Below are 25,978 nucleotides of genomic sequence, written 5' to 3' on the forward strand. Positions count from 1 at the left end.
GCCTCTCCACTGTCTGTTTTTCCTTTGGATCATTGCCTGCAACCAATATCAACAACCCCATTCAGTCATGACTTTTTTTTAAAGTTTATTTTGAGAGAGCACACAGGCAAGTGGGGGAGTGGCAGAGAGAGAGAATCCCAAGCAGGCTCCCCACTGTCAGTGCAGAGCCCAATGCGGGGCTCAATCTCGTGAACCGTGAGATCCTGACCTGAGCTAAAATCAAGAGTTGGATGCTTAACTGACTGAGCCACCTAGGTGCCCCTCAGTCATGACATTCTTATATCCAATCTAAATCATTTCTGCTTTCTTTGTGTTTCTTTCATAAATATCTTACACAATTGTACCTTAGTTACCTTTTATACTTTACAGAAGTGTCATTCTTTCGGCCTTAGGCTGTATACGAGTCAGCTAGGGTTGCCTGACAAAATAGTACGGCGTGGGAAACTTAACAGAAATTTGTGCTCTCATGGTTCCAGAGCCTGAAGTCTACTGTCAAGGTGCCAGCATGTTGGTTTCTCCTGAGGTCTCTCTCCTTGGCTTACAGCTGCCTTCTTGGTGTCCCCACAGGGACTTTTCTCTATGTGCAGGTACTAACTGGGGTCTCTTGCTCTCCTTAGAAGGATACCAGTCCTATATATAGGTTAGGGCCCCACATTTACGACCGCATTTAACCTTAGTCACCTCTTTAAAGGTCCTATCCTAATATCCCACATGGCAGGTTAAGACTTCAATGTAAGAGTTGACTGGGGAGAGAAATGGGGGTATTTAACTTAAATTAGTTTGTAAAACCCAACTTCCAGACTGGATACTGTGAAAATACTATTTGAGTAATAGACTGCTTTTTGTATCTATAAGAATTATTTATCCACTCTTGCATGTATGTGTGTGCATGTATATATATTATATGAAAATATAATGTGTGTGTATGTGTATATACATATGCATATATGTATATATATATGTTTCCTGAATTCAAATTTATCTTTCTAACTCACATGGGAAAACCTAAGTGTAAAATGTTAGGTATGAGCTAGGGCAGTGACGATGTCCAGACTGTTTCCTCTAAGTCAACATCTTATCAGTACACTTGGTCCAGAGTACAAGAAGGGGAATGGCCTGGGAAGGTTCTAGAGACACGGGAGGGTTGGGCACTGTGGCCTGTGTGTGGGTCTACCTCATTGTGATTGGTAGAAAAGGAAGGAGGAAAACGCTGCGGCTGCTGTTGATAAAAGAAGTGACAGAACTAGAAACAGCAATGGGAATGGAATGGAGGGGAATGTCACGGGGTCAAGCTCCTAGGTGTCTAGATGTGGAGACTCGAGGCCGGGGTTGGAGAGGGAGAGCTGAAGATAGCTCAAGCCTGGCGCCTGAGCTAGAGGAGCTTCCCCGCTGACCGATAAGGAAAATCAGCGAGGAGGTGAGCAGGTTCTGGGGAGAAGATCAGACTTGAGGCATGTTGAGCTGGAGGCACCTGTACGGCACTGGAGCTGGGGAGGACAGCATAGTTTGGAAGTAGACCTGGCCCTCCACAAGTGCAGGCCGGGCTGGGAGGCACGGATGTGAGAGCTTTCCTCGTAGCATGATGCTCAGTTAGAGAAGGTTAACAAGGGCCATCATATATCATGAGAAAAGATGGCGGTCACAGTGGGACCTTAGAGAATGTCTTGTGTTTAAGCGGCAAGAGCAGAAAGAGAAGCCAGTCAATGAAAGATCAAGTATAACAGGAGGAAAAGTCAACTTCAAGTAGAAGCTGATAGTCAACTGGCTCATGCCAAGTTGAAGGAGGAGAATGAGAAGAGGCCTTTGGATTTGCCAATCAAATGTGAGGTCATGAGAGCTTTCAAGAGAACAGTTGCACAGGGTGGCAGCCAGTCTAAAGGGGCTCAGAACTGCACGGGAGCTGAGGAAGTAGAAGTGATGAGGATGGTGTGCCCTTCAAGAAGGTTAGTCTTGAAGGAAATGAGAACGAAGAGGTCAGGGAGGAGATATTAAAGGCTGGATATTGGGGCACCTGGGTACTTCAGTCGGTTAAGCATCTGACATCGACTCAGGTCATGATCTCATGATTCATGGGTTCGAACCCCGCGTTGGGCTGTGTGCTGACAGCTTGGGGCCTGGAACCAGCTTTGGATTCTGTGTCTCCTTCCCTCTCTCTATCCCTCACTTGCTCATGCTCTGTCTCTCTCAAAAATAAATTTAAAGAAATAAAACATTTAAAAAATTAAAATAAATAAAAGGTGGATATGGTGTGAGGATTTGTACATAATTAGTTGAGAGGAAAAACTAGACAGCACACTAGCGCTGGCACTTAAAGATGACCAGGCAAGGATAGGAAGAGAAAAATAGATCTGGAGGAAATTTGCTGAAGGTGAGATCTCTTTAAGTACAAAGGAGGAGGGGGCGAGTTTTGTAATAGCTGTTCTGGGAATTTAGAGCCACTTAGGGTTCAAGGGAAGGGTTGTAGAGCCACACTGAACATGCAGGGTGAATTGCTCTACCTCCCAACTTTCTCCAGCAGTATCCAGTAGCCAAGGCTCCAAAACAATGAAATGGATGTTGTATTAACCCACATCTGAAAGTGGTCTGGGTAAGAATGGTAGAAGGCCAAGAAGGTGAATGAGAATCTTTATTATTTAAAGTGTTTTTGGGGCGCCTGGGTGGCTCAGTCGGTTGAGCGACCCACTTCGGCTCAGGTCATGATCTCACGGTTTGTGAGTTCGAGCCCCGCGTCGGGCTCTGTGCTGACAGCTCGGAGCCTGGAGCCTGTTTCACCTTCTGTGTCTCCCTCTCTCTCTGCCCCTCCCCCTCTCATGCTCTATCTCTCTGTGTCTCGGAAATAAATTAACATTAAAAACAAATTAAAAAAAAATAAAGTGTTTTTATTATCTTTTAAATTACAGATATCAAAAGATTCAAGTGATAAAGTTTACAAAATAGGGACACTTCTTCGATGGCTCAGTTGGTTGCATATCTGACTCTTGATTTTGGCTCAGGTCATGATCTGTTTGCTAGATCAAGCCCCCGGGTTAGGCTCTTTGCTTGCTGATAGTGCAGAACCTGCTTGGGATTCTCTCTCCCTCTGCCTCTCCACCCCCCCACCTCACCCCCACTTGCATTCTCTTCCTCTCTGAAATAAAATAAAATAATATAAACTAAAATAAGATAAAATAATAAAGTTCATAGAAAAACATGGAAGAATCATCCTTACACCTGCTCTGTCCTCTCAGGAGGACTTCTTATTTCTCTGACTTCACTGACTTACCTAAAGTCTGTAGAATGGGGAAGATACAGCACCTACCAACAGGTGAGTTGTAGGTGTTGCTGTTGGCACCATCAGAACTTCATCAGAATTACACAGACTGGGGACGGGGGGCAGGGGGGAGGGCGCCTGGGTGGCTCAGTCAGTTGAGCATCCAACTTCAGCTCGGGTCATGATCTCGCGGTTCATGGGTTCGAGCCCCATGTTGGGCTCTGTGCTGACAGCACAAAACCTGGAGCCTGCTTTGGATTCTTTGTCTCCCTCTCTCTGCCCCTGCCCTGCTGTGTTCTCTCTCCTTCTCTCTCAAAGAGTACATAAACATTAAAAAAAAAAAAAAAAAAGAATTACACAGACTGGGTTCTGCATGGAAGAAATGTGGAAGCAGAAACGTGGAGAGCTGACAAACCACAGCTACCATGCTCCCCTCTAAGATTTTATTCATCATGGCAGGAGGGTGTCAGAAAGTTTTATTTGGTCCTGAAAGGAGGGAGGAAGGTGTGGCATAAGTGGAGTGAATGGGAGCTAGAAAAGAGGTGATGGTGGTACAGAAACAACAGCAGGGGTGGGGGTGGGGGGGTAGAACAGTGAAATTACTCTTATCCTGTGCCTTTTGGATGGAAGGAGAGGCTTTTGCTTGACAGAATTGCAGGTGAGGGATGGGATTCATAGAGGGAGAGACCAGGTTTCACTTAGAAGTAAGGAGAGGTGAGATTTGTATTCAACAGATTTAGGGGAAAGATTTATTTATCTCATGAGCTGGAGTTATGTGATGACTGACATTGTGAAAAACTTGGTATTTAATGTTGGGTTTCAGTGGCCCTAGCCATTCAATAAATTCTTTTTTTCTTTTTCTTTTTCTTTTTCTTTTTCTTTTCCTCTCCTCTCCTCCTCTCTCTCTCTCTCTTTTTTTAAAATGTTTGTTTATTTTTGAGATAGAACACGAGTGGGGTAGGGGCAGAGAGCAAGCGAAACAGAGTCGCAACCAGGCTCCAAGCTGACAGCAGAGAGCCCGATGCAGGGCAAACTCACAAGCTGTGAAATGTGACCTGAGCTGAAGTCGGACACTTAACCAACTGAGCCACCCAGGTGCCCTGTAATAAAGATGTCTTAAATGGCTTCTAAGTGCTGGGTCTGGGAACACAAGGATAAAAAAGACAAGAAAACCCCTACATTACTAGCAGGAGGCTGGCTTATTACAAAAAGCATTAAAAGTGTTTCAGTAGGTTATGGAAAAAAATGTTGTGTTGAGGGTGGGGAGGATAAGTGAGTGCTGATCTTGTGTTCTAAAAGTTCCAGTACAGAGGCACCTGGTAGTCTTAGTGGAGCATTTGACTCTTGATCTTGGGGTTGGGAGTTCAAGCCCCAAGTTGGGTTTGGGATTGCTTAAAAATAAAATCTTTTAAAGGGGTGCCTGGCTGGGTCAGCCAGTGAAGTGTCTGACTCTTGATTTAAGCTCAGGTCATGATCTCACGGTTCACAGGTTTGAGCCCAAAGTTGGGCTCTGTGCTGACAGCGTGGAGCCTGCTTAGGATTCTCTCTCTCCCTCTCTCTGCCTCTTCCCAACTCCTGCACTCTAGCACACACACTCTCTCTCTCCCAAAGTAAATAAACTTTAAGCTGTATATATAAAATATAAAATCTTAAGTAAATAAAAAAAATGAAAATAAAAGTTCTAGTACAGTCCCAATTTCAAGCATTTTTATTCCACAGAAAGTAGTGGAGATTTTGTTATGTGGCAAGCACTGTGCCAGGTGTTACATTTCGACATGGTCTCTGGCCTTGAGTTCACAGTGAAGAGACAGAAAAGAGATTTTGGACCACACCAATTTCAAGATGAGAGCATCCGATGAACATGATCCAAGTACTAAGGTTTATGGAAATAAAGACTACTGAGATAAGAACAAATGAGGCCCTTTATTCAGAGCTTGCTATATAGCAAGGGCATCAGCCACTGTCACTTGTCATCCGCATTTGGCAGAGACTCAGGCAGGGGAGTGGGAAAGCTTTATAATGAACAAAAAGGAAGGACTCAGGTGTGCTGATTGGAGGAGGTTGGCATAGAGAAGCTGGAAGCAGGCTACCTGGCAGCTGGGTATCTTATGCGATTTCTTTGGCTTTCTGTGGTTGTTCTTGAGTTGAAAGGAAGCGCAATAGAGAAGTTACTGACCTGGTCCTGACTATTCTGGGCCTGCTGCTGCAGAGGTTGTGGGTCAGAGTGTTGCCATGGTATATGGTCTGGCCATTGACTATTTGTATACTTAGTCTCTGGTTGGGCACACAGGTCAGACTCGGGGAGCTGGATTAGGATTCAACCATGTCTCTCATAAATACCAGCACCATTATGCAACCGTGTCTGGTGTGGTGCCTCTGGAAGCTCTTTGGGGTGAAAGCTCATCTTGCTCATCTTTGTTTTTTTCAGTGCCTGCCACATTGCTGATGTTCGGTGGATGCCTGTTGAATCTAAAGAACAGATAATGGTGAGGCCAGGGAACTTCAGAAAAGGATTTCCGAAGGAGGGGATTCCATTTAAGCTGTAATGAACGTGAGGTGGGTGGCTAGGTGAGGAGCAAGGGAGAGCATGCTAGAGGTGAATTACTGGGGCCGAGACTGGGGTATACTGTGGCCTGTTTGGGGTCTGCAGGTGCTGCCAGGGCTGGTTCAGGGCTAGAAGTTAGGGTAGTGATGGGATAGAAGGTGGCTAAAATCCAAAAAAAGGAATGGAGGTGCCAAATGATGAGAGAACTTTCTTTCTTTCTTTTTTAAAGTTTATTTATTTTGAGAGAGACAGAGAGCGGGGCAGAGGATCGGAAGTGGGCTCTCGTGAACCTCGAGATCATGACCTGAGCCGAAGCTGGACGCTTAACCGACTGAGCCACCCAGGCACCCCGAGAGAGTTTTTATTTTATGCCAGAATCATTAATATTATTGAAAGGCATTTCCTTTGAGGAATTTAAAATTGAAGAATTGTAGGCAAGAGGGTAATATAATCAAGTGTGTGTTTTAAATAAATTACTCAAGCTGTCACTAGGCATGCATGGAGAGAGAGAGATGCGAAGTTGATTTCAAAATAGTTTGGGAGAGAAGATGGGACTTAAACCAAGATGGATCAGAGAGGAGAGATTAAGACGAGAGATGTTTGTTTCTTGGACTCTAGACTTGATGAATGATTTCAAAGGGGACAAGTTTAGGGAGAGAAAGGAGGAGTTAGGGATGACATCTGGATTTGATAATTTGGCAGCTGAGAGGTTGTTAGTGCTATTCACCAGAAAAACAGTTTCAGTGGGAGATTTCAGTTATGGACATGTTAAGCTTGCACTGTTTGGGGAACACCAAAGAGGGGGTCCGGCTTAGTTCAGTAAATGTTCATTGTGCAACTAGTATGTGTCGGGCACTGTTCTAGATACTTGGTGTGTTAGTGAACAAAACAAAGATCATCTATCATCTTCCTCCAGCAAGAGGAAACAGACACTAATCATCATAAGTAAACCTTGTATTAGCACATGATAAATTCTATGGAGAAAACTAGAGCAGGATGGGGATCAGCAGTGCGGTGGGCGTGGGGGGACAAACGCCGTCTAAAATAGAATGATCCGGGTGGGCCTAAATGAGAAGGTGAGATTTCATCAAGGACATGAAGGAGCTGGGTATCTGGCGGTAAGATATTGCGGGAAGGGTGAAGTGAACAGCTATACAAAAAGGCCCTAGGGCCAGAGAAGGGGAGAGAGAAAAGATGGAGGCCAAAGAGGTAATGGGGGTGGAGGGGTAATGATACAGGCCTTTGGACACTTGTAGGGACTTAGGCTTTCACTAAACAGGATAGAGGTTTCAGGGTTTTAGGCAGTGATTGCATCTGGCTTAAATTCAAAGTGATTGCTGGTTGCTGTGTTAAAATAGATTGGGTGTGGGAGTGTGCAAGTCGTTTCTAGGACTGGAGAGATCTCAGATGGAGATACAAATTTCCACATCCCTGTAACAGAGGTTATAGAAACGCCTCAGATTCATTTTGGGAACAAAGTGGGGTCTAAAACACTTATTTAAAGAGGTCCTGTTGTTTAATTTCCAGGAGTGAGTGATATCAGCCAGAAAGAAGTGAAAGGCTTTGTGAAGCGGGCAAAGAAGGGGTGTTACTGCTGGGGGCAGGTGCCCGGGATTCCATGGGGTTGCAAGGGCCGCGGATGACTCTGCCAAGCTTTTGCTCTCCTGTGTTGCAGTAAGCACCTACACCTTGGTGGTGGGCCCACTCGCCTTTTGCTTTGCGCGGATCCAGCACAGGAGGTGCGCGGCGGCGCCCAGAGCGCGGCACTGAAGAGCTAATCTAGCCGACAGGACAAACACGAATAAACAGGTGGAGGGATTACTGACGAAATCATAGCGGACTGTCGCCCTCTGGGCTCTTCTCTGCTTGGTTCTCACCAAACACCCGCGGCTGAGCCAGAATCAACTGCACCTAGGCCGCAGCGTCCTAGTTTGGTTCCCTCTGTGCTCGAGCCCCAAGCTCCACCTAGAGAGAGGGAAAAGGCCCGCCCCCATAGAAGCACCAATCCCGTTCGCCTGTTCCTTTCTCATCTCCAATTAGCTTAGAGGGTGTGGTCGTCACGCCAGCCTCATCCTACCGTCGATTGGCCGGCGTCTGCCTGGTGCGAGTGGTCCTAGCCAATCAGAGACCGTCAGTCCACCCGGCGAGCCCACGAGAAGCGGCGCGAGAGCCAGGGACCCGTTGAGATGGGCGGGATGTGGGCGTGGCATCATGAACTGGGCCCGCCTACGCCCCGCCCCACCCGCCGCGCCTCTTGGCTTTAATCTTTTGCTGTGTGCGGGCGGGTGTCCACCGGAGGTATACCGGGAGGTGAGCACCGATCCCCCGGACCCGCCGCCCGCCGCCAGAATGGAGTTCGTGAAGTGCTTGGGGCGCCCCGAGGAGTTCTACAACCTATTGCGCTTCCAGATGGGGGGCCGGCGGAAGGTGATACCCAAGATGGACCAGGTGGGCCGAGCATCCCTGCATCCTGCCTGGGGCGGGGCGGCTGCGCGCGGCGCCGGGCCTGAGGCCTGGCCGACCCGGCCCAAAATCCTGGGCGGAGGGTGCGGCGAGCGGGTGCCAAACGCCTCAGGCGCCCTTCTTCCCTCGGGGCGGCAGACCCCCGCCCCTTCTGGCGGCCCCAGCGGCCCAGCCTAACTCTGCTTTCCTAACCCCAAATGGGGCCCAGGTGGTAGGCCTCCTCTTCCCTCTCCAACCCTACCCCAGGTTGTCTTGATGTTTCTGCTCTTTCAAGACATTGCTTGCCAGGTCGTTTTTCTTCACTTTTCCGTCTGTCCTTGAGCATTGATGTTATCTGTGTCTTAACTGGTGATTGCAAAATTGAGATTGTGTGGGTAGATTAAGTGGGGGAGGACCTGTGAGAGAATTTGGTGAATGTAAAAAGCTATGCAGATATTGTCCCAGTACCTTTTCTGGAATGAAACCTTGCTCATCCTTCCAGTTTTCGGTTACATCACTTCTATAAGCTTCCCTCACTTTCCTCGGGTCTGATCAATCCCTTATTCTCCAGTGCTTCTTAGGGTTTTTTTTATAACACATATTTACTCTTCCAAGCTCTTTAGTTACCTGCATGTCTGTCGTTTAGCAACATTGTTGGTTGCTTGAAGGCCAGACTTGGTTTTATTTATTTATATTTCATCTGCCTCATTCTTGTATCCTTTGTTAACTGAATGCTTACAAAGGTATTTATTCCAACAAGAAACTTACTCTTAAGTGATTAGTGGATGAATAAATACATTCAGCCGAATTAGTGGGTTGTATCAAAAGTTTTAAATTCTTTTTGCCAATGGAAACATCACACATACTATTTTTTGCTTAAATGCACTCTTAATTGGTGTCCTTTATTAAGTAAACACTTTAAATTTCCCATCAGAAAAATTTTTTTCATAACTCAGGATCCATGTCATCCTTCAGGGTCTAGCTTCAGTCAGTGCCACCCCTAGTGACCATTCAGCAGACATTTTTAAACACCTGTTTTGTGCTAGATGTTATGGTGGGTGCACCGTGGCAGGATGTCATGCACAGACAAATAGGACACACAAAATGCTCCCCATCTTGTCAAGTGAATAAGACTTTGGAAGACTGTTCACAGAAAATTTAGAAAAGCACCATAACAAGTTACCTGTGAAACTCCCTCAACCATTTTCTCTAGTACTGCTTACCTTATATCGGCCCCACGGTCTTGTATGGTGGCCCCCAAATCCCTTTCAGATCCAAGATTCTATATTTGATTCTGGATTTTTAAGCTATTTGGATGTAGAAATCTTGTTCGATGTACCTTTGGTGAATTAATGAATAAAAGGTGGGTACACTACCCCCAAGAAACCTCTAGTGTTTTAAACAAGATAAACTTAAGTAAATGTGGCAGAATATAGTAAATGCATAAGGACATTTATAAAAGGGAAAAATCACTTCTGGCTGGGACAGGGGAGTCCTTTTTTGAGGGATGCTCCTGTGCCTTGTTCAGTAGGTATTTAATTAGAGATTCTTACTGAGAGTTTTTGGAGCTTTCCTGAAATTATTTGCAAATATTTATGTTATTGTACATTTGTGTGTTTTGAGAGAACAGTGTCCACTATTATCCTATCCTTCTGGGATCTGTGACCCAAAACGCATAGTCACTGCTTTATAAACCAGTTTGTACAGTCTCCTGGGCACTACCTGTGACAAGTAGTTCACTGCCTCTGGAGACTTGCCCACTTCACCCCCCAGACATTTTTTGATTTTAGGAAGTGCTACCTTCTAGTACAGTAAGCAGGATTGTTTTCACTCTGTTCTCCCCCTGGAGCCAGGGTCTAATCCATGTTTGTAATCCAGCACTTGACATATTTTAAGAGAACTCTCCTGTTCTTAGTAGGAACACTGATAGCCAGACCAAATATTCTATGTTCTTCCTTTAGTTATTCATTATATGTTTTTCTTTCCAGATCATTTACCAGCCTGTTCTCTCTCCCTTTAAAGTCTAGTGTCCAAAGTTGAACAGTACTCTTTCGGGTTGGTCTGCGCATTTCAGAACTTTAAATTCCTTCTTTATGGATGCAGTATTTCTATGTAACATAGTTGAAGACTGCTTTCACTTTAAAAAATGTATTTTAATTATAAAATATTTCAAGCAAGTAGAAAAATACTGAAAAAACTCTAACAAACCATTTTCTATTTCCAAGATTAACTATATCGTATAGTAAGTGTTTGCTATATTTGCTTCATCTTTTTTTTCTTAAGAAATAAAAGGGCCATATACAACTAAAGTCCTTTTCTCCATCTTACCTCCCTGTCACATTCACTGTCTTTTTTAGGCAGTCTCATCATGCTGTGGGCTTAGAATTGGGGTCAGTCAGATTCCTAATTGCACTTGTTCAAGACCTTTTATTCCATCTTGATGCCCTGATGAAACACTTCAAAAAAAATACATATATATATGTGTATGTATGTGTGTGTGTGTGTGTATATATATATATATATATATATATATATATATATATATATAATGTTTTATTTATTCATTTTTGAGAGGTGGTGGAGGAGCAGAGAGAGAGGGAGACACAGAATCTGTAGTGGGCTCTGTGCTGACAGCAGAGAGCCCAATATGGGGCTCGCGACCTGAGCTGGAGTCCGATGCTTAACCGACTGAGCCACCCAGGTGCCCCTGTGCTGAAACACTTTTTAAACCTCGATCTTTACCTTTTAGATAAAGGGTTTCATAATAATGACTAACGTTTATTGAGCTCTTTGTGTGTGCCAAACATTATTTTATACACCTCCTTGCATCTATTTTTTAAACCTTCCAGTAATCTTATGAGGAAGGTACTGTTATTTTTACTGTTTTATAGATGAAGAGCAGAGACATAGAGAGGTTAATTAATTGCCCGAGGTCTAGTTATTCAGGGGTGGAGCCTGTCTTTGACTCTTGCTGTCTGACTGCAGAGCTCATTCTCTAAACCCCACCATGCTGCTTATCAGTCAGGTGTTGGACCACAGAGACGCCTCAAACAGAGGATTATCCAGATTCAGCTAAAATTGACCCACTTGAGTGTGATGGACACAGGGTGGAAAATGCCCACTCTGATGTGTTCACAATCTAATGGAGAATAGGTGTACAAAAGTAAGATAGCCTAGGGAGTGCCAAGTATTCTTAAGTACATTTTGATTTCAGGAAATTTTAGTGAAATTAGAAATGTTTTAGAGGGAAAAGTTTTCAGAAAACACAGGAAAAGTACTTTGTAAACCGTTAGATTTAGTTTAGTGGGGAGGATCTTCAGTAAAAGCTACCATGGGCCAGGTTATATAGGACTAAGCATGATGTGTGTGGGATGATGAGGAAACCAACTTGGCTGAAATGAAAGAGTGAAAGCTAGAAGTATAAAATTCATTAAGTGCATGTGGGAGTCCAAAAGCTGAGCTGTGATCAGTAAAGCAGGTGATGGTTAAGAGCAGAACTGTGACACAATGAAAGCAACATTTTTGGAACACAAATTCGACGTGGGTGGGATTGGGAAGAAATTATATTGTGAGTTAGAATAATCAAATTAATAATGATAATAATTACCTAATAATAACAATGGACATCATTTATTGTGTTCTTATGTTTGCCAGGCACTACGCTGAGCTCTTCAAGTCTGTTATCTCAGTGTATTAGGTTAGCTTTTGCTGAGTAACAAACCATTCCAAAACTGAGGGACTTAATTCTGGAGACTGGTTACACACCAATGTGACTGTATTTAACACTGCTGAACTGAACACTTAAAAATGGTTAAGGTGATAAACTTTATGTATATTTTACCACAATTTACAAAAAAACTCAGTGACTCAAAATATCAACAACTTTAGTTCATAGTCATCTGGGAGAGCTCGGGAGTTCTACTAGTCCGGGCCAGTTTGGTTGATTTCTTCTGGGCTTGTGTCTCATCATCCAGCATATGTGTCTCATATGTGTCTCATCATCCAGCAGGCTAGCCCTTGGCTTCCGCATGGCAGCTGGAGTTTTCAAGCCTCTGTTGGAATCACATTTGCTACTGTTTTATTGACCAAAAATAGTCACAAGGGAACCCAGATTCAAGGATGTGGAGAAAAACCGTATCCCCTGATGGAAAGAGCCATAAACTCCTGTGGCCAGTTTGTAACTCATCACACTTAGTCAATCTTGACAACAGCCCTAAAGTGAGAAGTATTATTATTACTGCTATTTTACAGATTAGGAAACAGTGGCATAAAGCAATCAGATAAATTCAAAGTCACCTGGCTTGCAAGAAGTGGATCCAGGATGCCAACTCAGGCTAGTCTGAAAACCTCCATGCTTCTAGTTTGCCCTGGATGAAGAGCTTAGGTTTGACTGGCCTCAGATAGCTGATTAGATCCCACCACTGTCACTCCTGGCACGTCCCAGATACTCTATAATTCCTAGTTCCTTTCTTCCCTTCTTAATCTGATGTAGATTAGCTTCCTTTCCTTTTCCTTTCCTTTCCTTTCCTTTCCTTTCCTTTCCTTTCCTTTCCTTTCCTTTCCTTTCCTTTCCCCCTCTTTCCTTCTGTCCCTCTCTCTTTCCCTCTCTCCCTCTCTCCCTCTCTCCCTTCTTCTCTTCCTTCCCAAATATGTGACCACCAATTGCATGTCAGATATCATTTTAGGTGCTGAAGATATAACAGCAAACAAGATAGGTGAAGACCTTGCTTTTATGAGCCTTACTTACATGCTAGAGGAAGAGAGAGAGAATGAAAAAAAGCAAATACAGTTCACTCTTGAACTACATGAGTTTGAACTGCACAGATTTACTTATACATGGATTTTTTTGATAAATGCAGTACAGTACTATAAATGTATTTTCTCTTATGATTTCCTTTGTTTGTTTATTTATTTTACACGTTTATTATTGAGAGACAGAGAGACACAGAGCATGAGCAGGGGAGGGGCCAAGAGATGGAGAGACACAGAATCCGAAGCAGGCTCCAGGCTCCGAGCTGTCAGCACAGAGGCCAAAGCTGGGCTCGAACTCACAAACCATGAGATCATGACCTGAGCCGAAGTCGGATGCTTAACCGACTGAGCCACCCAGGTGCCCCATTAAGTTTGTTTATTTTTGAGAGAGAGAGAGAGAGCGCTAGTGGAGGAGGGGCAGAGAGGGGGACAGAGGATCTCAAGCAGGCTCTGCTGTGCTGACAGCAGAGAGTCCAGTGTGGGGCTCGAACTCACAAACTGAGGTCATGACCTGAGCTGAAGTCCGATGCTTAACCAACTGAGCCACTCAGGTGTCCCCCCCAACCTTAGGATTTTCTTAATAACATTTTCTTTTCTCAAACTTACACATATGACATACGAAATTATTTGTTAACTGACTTTATGCTATCAGTAAGGCTTTTGGTCATCAGTAGGTTAATAGTAGTTAAGATTTTGGGGAATCAAAAGTTATATGCAGATTTTCTACAATGTGGGGGTTAGCACCCCTTACCCCAGAGTCTAGAGACTTGACTTCTCTCATTCTCAAGTCTCCTCTATAAAATAAGAGTGTTGGAGAAAATGGTAGCCTTGGTTATTCCTAGAGAGAGAAGTGATAAGGAGGTAGGAGAAAGACCTTCCACGCTATTATCTCTTGATTTTCTTTTTAAGTGAGACTCTTCTAGCTCCAAGATTTGATGAACAATACAGTATAATATTATTTGTTTTGTTGCCTGCAGCTTTTCTGAGTCCTTTTTAAGCCCAAAGAGCCATTAAAAAAGAAAATAGTTAAATAGAGGAAACATAGGACCATACGTTTTCCTTAGCTTAACATGATCTTAGTTTCTCTCTTAATTAACAAAGAAACTGGGGGGAAATGTACACTTCATAGATATTGAAGGCTGACTATTTCTGTCACAAAAGGATTTGGCTGTAGGATTCAGGGTTCAGTAAACTTAATTTATACTGAATTTTTAGGAGCATTTCAGTAAATAGGGACTTGCTGCCACCTGCAAGTTGTATGACATCACTCAGAGGGGCACATAGTGGAAAAAGCAGATGTTTCATAATGATTCATTTCTGGCTTCTATCAAGTCTAAATCCTGACTCTTAGCTAAATAACTTTTGGTAACTTAAGCTCCAGGCAGCAGTTTCTTCATCTATAAAGTAGAAATATTGATCACAGGCCGTTGGCCACAATTTCCCAACTGGCAAATGATCTGAAAATGAGGAGCGTTTTCATAAATGTGGCTCAAGATCATTTGGCAGCAAACCTGCCCTGAATCAAAATGATCCTGGCTTAGTATATTCACACTGCTGTGCAGAAGAAATATTAACAATTAATTATGGGACGTTACTCCATAACAACCGAGGCTGTATATGCGTCTTATTGCCTGCTTTCTACAACACTAAAAATTCTGAATTCTGCACACATCTGGCCATGAAGATTCGATGTAGGTGGGTGTAGGTCTGTAATATCTTCCTTAAAGCGTTTTGTACGGGTAAAAGGTAATGTCTGTATTGTGCTTAGCACGTAGTATCTGCCCAACATATGGTAGTTATTAATCTTATTGTTACATAAATTTGGCTCCGTGTGTAGGGTTTCTCCCTATTCTGAGCGATCTGTGTTAAAGTCTTAAGGAAAGCTGTCAGAAAGGTTGGTAGCTTGTGGAACTTGAGGAGGCTGGAGCCCCAGTCCTGGAAGCTCAGTCTTGCACTTCTGGCCACTGCACACTCTTCCTCCAAATGCCCTTCATCCCTGTTTTCTCTTACTTGAGAGTTCTCTGGAGTGTACTTCATCTCAGACAGCAATGGACAATGTCAGGAGGCTCTAGGGACAGGCAGCAGTTAGCCCTAGACTTTTTTCCCACCCTCCCCTGCCTGCCAACTCATGCGAATCAAGCAGTGGAAATTTTTATAGTGAGCAGAGTTTTTTCCAGTGTTTAGTAGTTAGAGCTTCCTATATCTTCTTGATAATTTGAAGAACTTACTGTTCAGAGCGAGGAACTGAAACAAATAGGTGGCCAAAAAAGAGTGATGGAAGGAGATAGGGAAGGGAGTTATTGACTTTGTTATAAGAGTGGAGGAGGTGTTGGTAAGGAGGGGTGGGTAGTATTCTTTAAGGTTGCTGCTGTCTAGCTTTTTAATGGAACTCATGGTTGGAAATCAGCCCCAAAGCCATTAGGTATAGCTGAGGATTAAAACATTTGGCAGTGCGGAGAAAGGCATCATTGTGGCCTGGTAACAACAGTTTATGTGGAGAGCTTGCCATGGAGATCAGTAATAGCTGTTGTTCTGTTTCTTTTGTTTCATTGTGAAGTCTTGCCTCTCCACACTTGAGAGGGAAGGAGTTGGTGAATGGTTTTTAAATACTCTGAATGTATTCATTTATTCATCAAACCTTCACTGAGTATTTTTATATGCCAGACACTGCACTAAATGATTTTACTAATATACAGTACTCAGTAAATATTAATTTTTATTAATAATTAAAGTTTTAAAAAAATGTTTATTTATTTTTGAGAGAAAGAGAGACAGAGAGTGTGAGCAGGGGAGGGGCATAGAGAGAGAGGGAGACACAGAATCCAAAGCAGGCTCCAGGCTCTGAGCCATCAGCACAGAGCCCCACACAGGGCTCAAACCACAAACCACCTGAGCCAAAGTCAGAGGCCTAACCAATTGAGCCACCCAGGCACCCCTTTACTAATAATTTTTTTAATTGAACATTTTTTTAATTGAACTGAAATGAAATTCTCATGAGTATATGACTTTTTTTTAAAGGTTAACTCTCTTGACAGTATGATATGCATCCATGATAGGAAATTTAGTTAATATACACATATGAAAAGGACATGGGTCCGCTGGGGTTCAGGGTTCATTGTTAACATTCCAAAGTGGTATATCCAACTAGTGATATGCCATATGTATATTTTTAACCACTGTCCTGTTTGATATTTCAAATGTTTCCTTCTCTTACAAAGACAGTGAGGAGACTGGGGTTGGGGGGAGAGTAAGTACATGGAAACTCTGTACTTCGCACTGAATTCTCTTGTGAACGTAAAGTAGCTCTAAAATTAAAGTCTGTAAAACACACACATACACACACAGTCAGCAATTCTTTGAGATGTGCTTGAATTGAAAACATGGCTTTTTTTTTTTCCTGGAGAAATGATTCTCGTTTTTCTTAGGGAAGAGTAAAGTTCAGGAAGCAGCTCATTACAGCTCACTAGTTTGAAAGAGAAAGAGGATTAGAAATATTAAAAGTAACAGCTAGCTTTCCAGGGGATAGAAGACGTTCAACAGGTGTTAAAAGCCAGAGGTGGACAGTAAAGTGGGAGAAACAGGTTTTATTCAGAAAAACTAAAGGGGAAAAGAGACCCCAGTATAGACTTGGGCTCAATTTCGAATACGACAAGGAAGAGTGGGAATTTCTAGCCAAGGAGCAGAGTGAAGGGGTCGGTGGATGGAAAATGACTGAGATGAAACATCTGGGGTGAGGGGCGTTCTAGCTAAAGGATCTAACCTAAAGGGATTCTTGCTGGAGGCAGGCCAGGGCGATGGGATGATGGGAGATGAGGAACCCTGCAGGACGGTCAAGGTGATCGGTAGCAGGATTATTGCTAAAATTGGGCGTTGCGGGGATAGGCACAAGCACAGAAATGTAAGGTTCAGAGCCCGACTTAAGTTTGGTCAAGGAGAGGTTCTGTCATCAGGAGGAAAAGCCAGCTTGGCAGAGGGGACAGGGCTCCGCCAGCCATCAGAGGGTTCTGCGGACTCGGGGAAGACCGGGAGGAAGGTGGGGGTGGTGGAGGGGTCTCCCGCCTGGGGCCTCGGGGGGGCGGGGCTGACCTCAGGTGGGCGGTGCCCCCCCCTCCCCGACTGGGTGGGCGGGGCGGGCGGAGGCGCGCAGCCGCTGGGCCTACCGCTGGCCTGGTGGGGTGGAGGGAGAGCCCGCCCCGCCCTCTGGGGCGCGCCTCCCGGATCGGCTCGGGTCTATGGAGGAAAAATTCTACGCCAGCCCTGCGATTTCCATGGCCGCAGCCGCCTGCGGCACCAAGGCCATGTCCCTGTTCAAGCGGACCTTGGTGCTGAGCCCCGCCGCGGCGCCCCGGGGTACGGGCGCGGGCTCCCCGCCACGCGGCTGCCCCTTGCCTCCCGCCGCCTGGCCCTCCAAGGACTGGCCGCGCGGAGAGGGCGTCTGCGGCAGGCTGCGGAGCCCGCCGGTGTCCGGCCGCCTGCCCCATTCCCACTCCTGCTCCGCCGCGTCTCCCACCGCCGTGTGTCTTCTCTGCCCGCAGGATTCGCTCAGCAGCAGCTTGAAAACTTGCTACAAGTATCTCAATCAGACTAGTCGCAGTTTCGCAGCTGTCATCGAGGCGCTGGATGGGGAAATGCGGTGAGTGGCCAGACAGCTCCTTTTTGCTTGGGGCAAGAAGGCTTTTCCAGGGGACTTTGAGCCACTCGAAGCTACTTTCTGACAGTCCCTATCATTGCAGTCTCCGCTTGTGGCTCAGCTAGAACGTGCCCCACTCATGCCCCACCTGAGTGAAGGCAGTGTCTCGTTGGAACACCCATGTATTTACTTTAGAATGCCCTTCCAGGCAGTTAGCCATCCAGTAGTTGCCCTGTGGGCCCAGCTTCAGGGAAGCGGGGAGGAAGGGGGGGGGGGTGGATGGTGGTGTTTATTAACTTTTTTTAGTCCTGGCAGCCGAACCTGTCTGAGGAGGTCATGCATTTTTTTTCTTGGCTTCCCTTATGCTGCTTTGCAATTCTAGTATATGGGATTAATTCTTCCCAAGTTGCTGCTGTGCAGGCTGCATACATGAACCTAGACCAATTGCCTTGGTGTATGATAGCATTTATACCTAGAAGTTACAGCGTCTTTTGACATTTTAATCTGCAAAATATTTGCTCCATGTAAACACTTGGTTTGCTGATCTTTGTATGGTTGTTCTACAGTAGTTAAATGTAACTCATTCTGGGAGTAGTTGTGACATCCAGCTGCTAGGTTTTTTATTTCGTGTTTTATAAATAAACCACTGAAGTCCATTGCTCCCATCTAAGAAAAGAAAGCTGAGATGGCTCATTAAGTACAAAAGGGTTTGGCTCTCCTTTCAGAGTTCTTTAGAGGTAAGGCTATAGGAGGTTTGCATTCATGACATGTTATTTTAAAATACGTATCTTTGGATGTTTATCTGTTACATTAATAGTTCTTCCATTTTTTACAGCCATGCGGTATGCATATTTTACCTGGTCCTCCGGGCTCTGGACACTCTGGAAGATGACATGACCATCAGTGTAGAAAAAAAGGTCCCACTGTTGCACAACTTCCACTCTTACCTTTATGAACCAGACTGGCGGTATATGGAGAGCAAGGAGAAGGATCGACAAGTGCTAGAGGACTTCCCAACGGTAGTGGAATTACAAATGTCTTCTGCCTATGGTTGTGTTGATAACTGATGATATAGTTGGCTGCTAGCCCCCATACCTGGAGAGAGCAGTGAAATAAGCAGTCTGAGGACAGTGTCATATACTGTGCTGGGTGAGAACTCTGGTAGCCAAGACTCTGAAGCCAGACTGCCACCTCTTCCACTTAGTATCCGGTGCTTAGTGATGTAGCCTGTCTAAACGTCAGTGTCTTCATCTATAGAGATAATAATACTACCTACCCATAGTATTGCTGTGAGATTTCTAAGATTTAACACAGGTTAGAATGGTGTTAGCTTCTATTATTGTTACCAGTATGTTGCTCGGAAGTCCAGTATTTCCTTCTTCAGAAAGGTACATTCTAAATCCAGTGTGGTAAAAGATGGATTCTCAGGCTCGTTCACAAAACCCGTTGCCATGTAATACAGCCGAAGGCTTCTGGTACCCTTAACCTGGTAGTGTGGATGTGTTGTTCTTGATGTTGTTCTTGATGGGTAGTCGCCATGGGGTAGGGAGCAGGCTCTTAGCAGCTGGGGTGAGGACTGACAAGCACAATGATGCCCTGCCACTTATGGCCTTTGTCTGTGCCTTGGTTTCCTCATTTGTAAAGTTAAGAGCTCTCAGAATTGATAAGTGCATATGTATAAAGTACTTAGGGACACCCGGATGGCTCAGTTGGTTGAGTGTCCACCTCTTGGTTTCAGCTCAGGTCATGATCCCAGGGTCATGAGACAGAGCCCAGCATTGGGCTCCATGCTGAGGGTGGAGCCTACTTCAGATTGTCTCTCTCTATCTGTCTATCTCTCCTACTCTCCCTCTGCCCCTGTCTCCCACTCACGCTCCCTCTCTAAAATAAAATAAATAAATGAAAATAAAGTACTTAGAAGATTGCTTGCTGCATACTAAGTATTCTATAAATACTAGGTGTTTAGTCCATTCTGTTGGAGTAAAGTGGGTTATAATTAAACTCTTGAGCTTTAGAAAATTGACAAGTTTATGTTACACGTGTCATTAGGTCTTTTCTGGAATTTGCATGTCTTATCACACAAATAAGTGTTTCTTTCATATCTTATAAATAAAGGTTTGATTTAGCGAAGTCTCATGTTCTCTAAGAGCCCAAAGAAGCCCTTCTTTTTATGCACAATTTCTAGAATCTGGGGGGAAGAATAGTCCTCACGTGGCTGTTGCCACTGAAACAGGTCTATATTCCAGTGGGGAGGCGAGGAATCCACCCATTACAGAAGAATGTTTGAGACACTCCTTGGGTGAGGAAGGGCTATTTCAGAGTACTGAGATCATACCTTCACTGTCAAAGACAAAAATAAAATACGGTATGATTCAAACCAAAAGAGAAAGTCTGTGAGGAATTATTAGGTGGAGCTGATCCAGTGCACTGCTATGATACAAGAGAGGAAGAAGAACCTGGGACGCATAATTAGGTGAGGAATTAGAGCTCTCACCTAGAGAGGGTACCAGTGATTTGACTCTCCCAGGATACCTCTCACATGAGCAGAGCTTGGGTTTCCTCTGACTGGAAATCCACAGACATTCACTGATGAGCTTGTGACACTCCACTAATGCAGAGAAAGTGCTGCAGACAGAGTCCCAGAGCCTTTATTTATTTATTTGTTTATTTTTGAGAGAGAGAGAGAGAGAGAGAGAGAGAGAGTGCGAGCGGGGAAGGGGCAGAAAGAGAGGGAGACACAGAATCCGAAGCAGGCTCCAGGCCCCGAGCTGTCAGCACAGAACCTGATGTGGGGCTCGAACCCACAAATTGTGAGATCATGACCTGAGCCGAAGTCAGGTGCTTAACCAACTGAACCACCTAGGCGCCCTGCTCCCAGAGCCTTTATTATTGATGTGTATTCTCACTTTAAAAAGTGATATTCTAGCTAGAGCCTCCAAAACCAAAAAAACCTTCCAAACTACTTTTGACTTGAGTAAATTCATAACAAATAATTTCTAGTCATGGGAAAATGTCATAGGTATTTTAAAAATCAAGGTGCCCCTATCCACTCAGCAAAAATGGATATGAAAATGTGTGAATGCTAGAATAATTTTGGGGGGGGTAGAGCTGATAAATGTTTAGATAATTCCAATATGCTTAGAAAACCAAAATCTTCTCCTTTATAAATACTGCATTGCAATGGAAAAACGACAGTTTGTTCAAGAAAATTGCACCATTAAATCTATCTTTTCCTGTGTTGGGGAGTAGAGTGAGAGCTGACAGGCACTACTGTCCTGAAAGCAGAGACTAGCCCTGGAAGAGGAGAAGGGAGCAGAGAGTACAGGCCAGGCATCATTATTTTGCTGTTGTTAACCCTTTATATCCTTATGAATGTGAAATCTATGGGAGCTAGGTGTTTTGTGAGAGTGTAACTGTGTTTTGTTTTGTTTTTTAATTTTTTTTAGGTTTATTTATTTTGAGAGAAAGAGAGGGAGTGAACAGGGGAGGGGCAGAGAGAGAGAATCCCAAGCAAGCTCCGTGCTGTCAGCCTAGAGCCTGATGCGGGACTCGAACTCATGAACCATGAGATCGTGACCTAAGCTGAAACCAAGAGTCAGACACTTAACCGACTGAGCCGCCCAGGCGCCCTGTGAGAGTGTAATTTTGAATTGGAGGTCCTTTCAGCCTTTTGTTCGATTGAGATAGAAATATATGGAAATCCACGGTGCCTTACTTTCTTAAGGAAAGGTTTGTGCACATGCTGATCTCTCCCACCATCTCCTTGAAATAAGATGCACAATTTGAAAGGTAAAGCCGTCTGGTTAGGCGGACAGTCAGTTTTGAGCAAGGGCCTAAAGGCAGAATAGATAACTTGGCCTCACTCACACAGTACTGCTCTTTCTTAGACATGGCACACAGCCATTTCTTTTTTTATGTTTTATTATTTACTTTTGAGAGAGAGGGTGTGGGGGAGGGGTAGAGAGAGAGGGAGACAGAGGATCTCAAGCGGGCTCCAAGTTGATAGCAGAGAGCCGGATGCGGGGCTCAAACTCACAAACTATGGGATCATGACCTGAGCCAAAGTCGGACGCTTAACTGACTGAGGCACCCATGTGCCCCGTACAGTACTGCTCTTAGACTGAAGCAAGGAGGGCCTTACTCTGAGGCAAAAGGGGGGCTCCTCACTCTCAAAGGGGTGGGGGGGTGCTAAGAACTGATGCAGCTCCCCTTCTAGACTATGCTCTGAGTATCTGGAATTCCCTACCCTCAATTCCCTGAGCCACCGCACCCCTAGGCCTCCTCATGCTGGGCAGAGTGGGTGCAGCCTGGGAGTGGAATCAGCGGTCTGCCCTGCTGCATTTCGGAACCAAGTCCTGAGGGAATTGTAAATTCACACCTGAGGCCTTCAGGCTGTTGTGGAGGTATCTCTGTCAAGGCAGGAGAACAGAACGAACTGTTTCACAAGTTACTCGTTTAACAAGCGACTGATAATTTTAAGATAACTTTCATCCCAGGCCGTGTGGATTTTAGGCATAAGCCTAGACAGTTCTAAGTGCACACTTCCTCAATGTGTGTGCCTTGAGATTGAACGTGGTATTTTATGCTTTAGTGGTCAATATTTGAAAGTCAGGCTTTCTAGAACTCTCATTGTACATTATGGATGAGATATCTTTTTCACCTGGTACTAGTGGAAACTAGCAGTCTTCAAGATAACATGGGGTTATTTTTAAATGATAATAGCAATAATAATATTTATTGAGCTGTGAATTAGTTACAAAGTATATTTCATTAGTGATTTACTATTTGTATGATTTTGTGTTAATGTAGTTTTAATATTTAATCACTGGCATATTTCACTGCCCTTTTATTTTTTTATTATATATTTTAATATTTATTTTATTTTTGAGAGAGAGAGAAAACATGCAAGAGAGGGGAGGGGCAGAGAGAGGGAGACAGAGGATCCGAAGCAGGCTCTGGGCTGACAGCGGAGAGCCTGATGTGGGGCTCAAACTCAGTGATCCGTGAGATCCTGACCTGAGCTGAAGTCAGACGCTTAACCGACTGAGCCACCAGGCGCCCCATTTACTGCCTTTTTAAAAATTGATCAGAAACAGGACTTGGCAAATAAGCGAAGGTAGAATTACCCGGTGTTTAGATCATAACGTCCTGAAATTTATAGGGAATTTTTAGTATAGGTTAATGGAAATGTCTTGCTACCCTTGACCCCTACTTTGGTGTTTGGCCTTTCTCCATTATACTAGCGGATTCACCATGCTATCCTTCCTTCGTGTACTTGAATCACCAGAGTGTGACTCAAGGGCCTAGAAATCTGTAGTTGTGAAACACAGTTACCTGGAGGGACAGTAAAAAGTCCTCATGGCTCAGGGCGCCTGGGTGGCTCATTCGGGTGAGTGTCTCAATTCATCTCAGGTCATGATCTCACAGTTCATGAGTTTGAGCCCCGTCTCGAGCTCTGTGCTGTCAGCGCAGAGCCTGCTTCAAATCTTCTGACCGCCTCTCTGCCCCTCCCCCGCTTGTGCTCTCCCAGAAATGAATAAATATTTAAACAAAAACCGTCCTTGTGGCTCATTTCACTCAACAGAGCTTGCTGTTGCTCCTAGAGAGTATGTGAAACTGGGTGCCAAACACGGAGGAGCCCCTCAGTGCTCTCCCTCCCTCAGGTGTCTGGGAAAACATAGGGCTCTTCACTGTCACCCTTTTTTTTTGTTGTCGTTAATGTTTGTTTATTTTTGAGAGAGAGAGAGAGAGAGAGAGAGAGACAGACCTGCACCTGAGCAGGGGAGGGGCAGAGACAGAGAGGGAGACACAGAATCCGGAGCAGGCTCCAGGCTCTGAGCTGTCAGCACAGAGCCGGAAAGCGGGGCTTGAACTCATGAACTGTGCGGTCATGACCTGAGCTGAAGTTGTACCCTTAACCCACTGAGCCACCCATGCGCCCTCCTAGATATTTTTTTCATTTTTTGAATTCTATAATTAGATAAGGGTAAGTCCCAAAAAGTTGTTGAAGGGGATGGTTCACAGTCAGCAGTGAAGTGTTTCTTTTGGTGTGCTTGATTTTAAGGAATCTAAGCCGCTCCTCTTTCCTCACCTCACTGGTCTTTGTTCTCATAAACAGAATGACCTAGTCAAGGATCTGTTGAAAGAATGGGGTCCTAAGGAGATTCAGGGATTCAAATGCCCTTTGATAAGAGTTGCTCATTTGTTTCAGTCCGTAATAGAAATGACTTTTTGGCTTTGTATTCCAGCTGTTCTGGAAAGAACAGTGTTCTGGAAAGATTGGATTGATTTTATGGACTTTTGGGATTGTTTTTAATTTCAATTTTAATTTTGGGGGGGAGAGGGAGGTTTTTTTGCACTGACAGTGGCGAGCCTGATGTGGGGCTTGAAGTCACAAACCGAGAGATGATGACCTGAGCTCAACCGACTGAGCCACCCAGGCACCCCGGACTTAAGGGGTTTAACAGTTTATGTTATTCAGAGTAATGGTAAAATATCTTAGGCCTCTGAATCCCGTGCTGTGCCACCAGCTGGTTTTCCCTCAGGTCCTTACGTATAGGTGTTTCTTGAACAAGTTTTTCTAACATTTCTGCAAACGCAGACCAAGTCATTCTCACACTTCTGATGATTAATAAAGTCTGTTAACTGTTTTCAGTATTGTGTGTTGCCTCTATTAATATTTTGTAGCATTTTATGAAGTTTCATGGTGTTTCCATATTGTGTTTTGATCACCTATAAACACTTCTTTGAACTTAGGATGTTTGTATAATAGCAATGAATTTAAAAAATATCAGTATGATTTCTACATTAGAGTTTGGGCTATGGAAAAAATTGTTGGGTAGCATGCCTCAGGTTGGGCTAAATTGAGTTGTTTGAGGAATTAAAATGTATAGCCTGCTAGAGGGGAGACACTATAACTTCAAGATAGAAATTTGGGAATTGATGATAGAAAATGATTGGCTGATCTCCTCAGTAAACTGTACAGGGGCATGAGTTTCTGGTCCTTTCCAAGGCTGTGTATCCCCATTGCCTAGAACAATGCTTGTTGTGGGGGAAGTGCTTGATACATGTTTGCAGGAATGAGTCTCCCATCCCATGAGGTTTGTCTAAAATGGGGCATTCTTCCTAAAATTCTTATGTTTATGCCTACTCTATGTTGAGGCATCTTATTTATTATATATTGGAAAGATGAGCATATTGTGAGATTTTGAATTTTCTTTTGAGTGTAGAAATCTTAGCATTTTTAGACCCTTCTATTTTAATAATTATAAAATTTCTGAGTTTATTATTCAGTATATAGACTAGCATAACCTAGATGTTAGGCTTATAGATGAATCATTTGGGAGCCTTAATGGGTTCCACTATTGCTTTGTTTTACAATCTATAGGTAACCATGTTGGTTCCCAATATACCTACATGTTTCATATTTTCTCTGTTTTTTGTGCGATTTCTATTTCAGATCTCCCTCGAGTTTAGAAATCTGGCTGAGAAATATCAAACGGTGATTGTTGACATTTGCCGGAAAATGGGATTTGGGATGGCGGAGTTTTTGGATAAACACGTGACATCCGAACAGGAGTGGGACAAGGTGAGCGGTTACAAAGCAGTGTTGGTGTGTGGTACGTGAGACAGAGCTGAGGGTATTCACTGTCAAGTTCAGAAAGAGGGATAAAGTTGTCTACCCGGTCCAGGTTTTCTGCTTTTACAACCCATCTGTTTAGTTTGAATGGCTCACCATAAACACTTAATATAGGGGCTTATCCTTGAATACTTGAACTAATCCATGCCCTAGAAGGAGTTTACCAGTAAGTCAGGCCAAAGTAGATACAACTTGCCCCAGGAGTACAGATGTTAAGCTTCTAAAAGTGTCTCTGACTCGCTGTGATATTTTAGATAAATGGCCAAATTGCTTCATGTAGTATAAAGATATCAGTGGTTTTCATATCTTAAAAATTTTTTTTTTTATTATTTTCTTCTTTTCCGTTTCTGAGTACATGTGTATGTGTACACACCTTAGTATCTGAATCCTTTCTCCAGTTCCATCTTACCACAAGATTACATTTATTTGTTTATTTATTCATTTATTTAAAGTTTATGTATTTTGAGAGAGAGAGAGCATGAGGAGGGGGAGGGATGGGGGCGGGGAGAGAATCCCAAGCAGGCTCTATGCTGATACCCAGAGGCTCGATCTCACGAACTGTGGGGCTCAATCTCGCAAACTGTGAGCTTATGACCTGAACCGAAATCCAGAGTCAGATGCTTCACATACTGAGTCATCCAAGTGCCCCTACCCAAGATTACTTTTAAACTCGGTGCCAACTTGATCCCATTATGTTTGGGAGAAGTAGGCATCCCTCAA

General features: G+C 44.1%; 1 protein-coding gene across 3 annotated transcripts in view; it reads left to right on the top strand.

Moving 5' to 3' along the window:
* Positions 1–7,984: 7,984 nt before the first annotated feature.
* Positions 7,985–25,978, top strand: part of FDFT1 (farnesyl-diphosphate farnesyltransferase 1) — a 37,898-nt gene continuing 19,904 nt past the window's right edge. For 2 of the 3 annotated variants that reach the window (XM_007097138.2, XM_007097137.3), the window contains exons 1-3: positions 17,216–17,622; positions 18,455–18,638; positions 25,079–25,207. In XM_007097138.2, the coding sequence (XP_007097200.2) occupies positions 17,222–17,622; positions 18,455–18,638; positions 25,079–25,207 (714 nt within the window). In that variant the 5' untranslated portion in view covers positions 17,216–17,221. Of the gene's footprint in view, positions 8,244–17,215; positions 17,623–18,454; positions 18,639–25,078; positions 25,208–25,978 lie in introns of those variants that run through there. The other variant, XM_042983592.1, reaches the window with a different exon arrangement.

This window comes from Panthera tigris, chromosome B1 (genome assembly GCF_018350195.1).
Source record: "Panthera tigris isolate Pti1 chromosome B1, P.tigris_Pti1_mat1.1, whole genome shotgun sequence".
NCBI classification, from domain to species: Eukaryota; Metazoa; Chordata; class Mammalia; order Carnivora; family Felidae; genus Panthera; species Panthera tigris.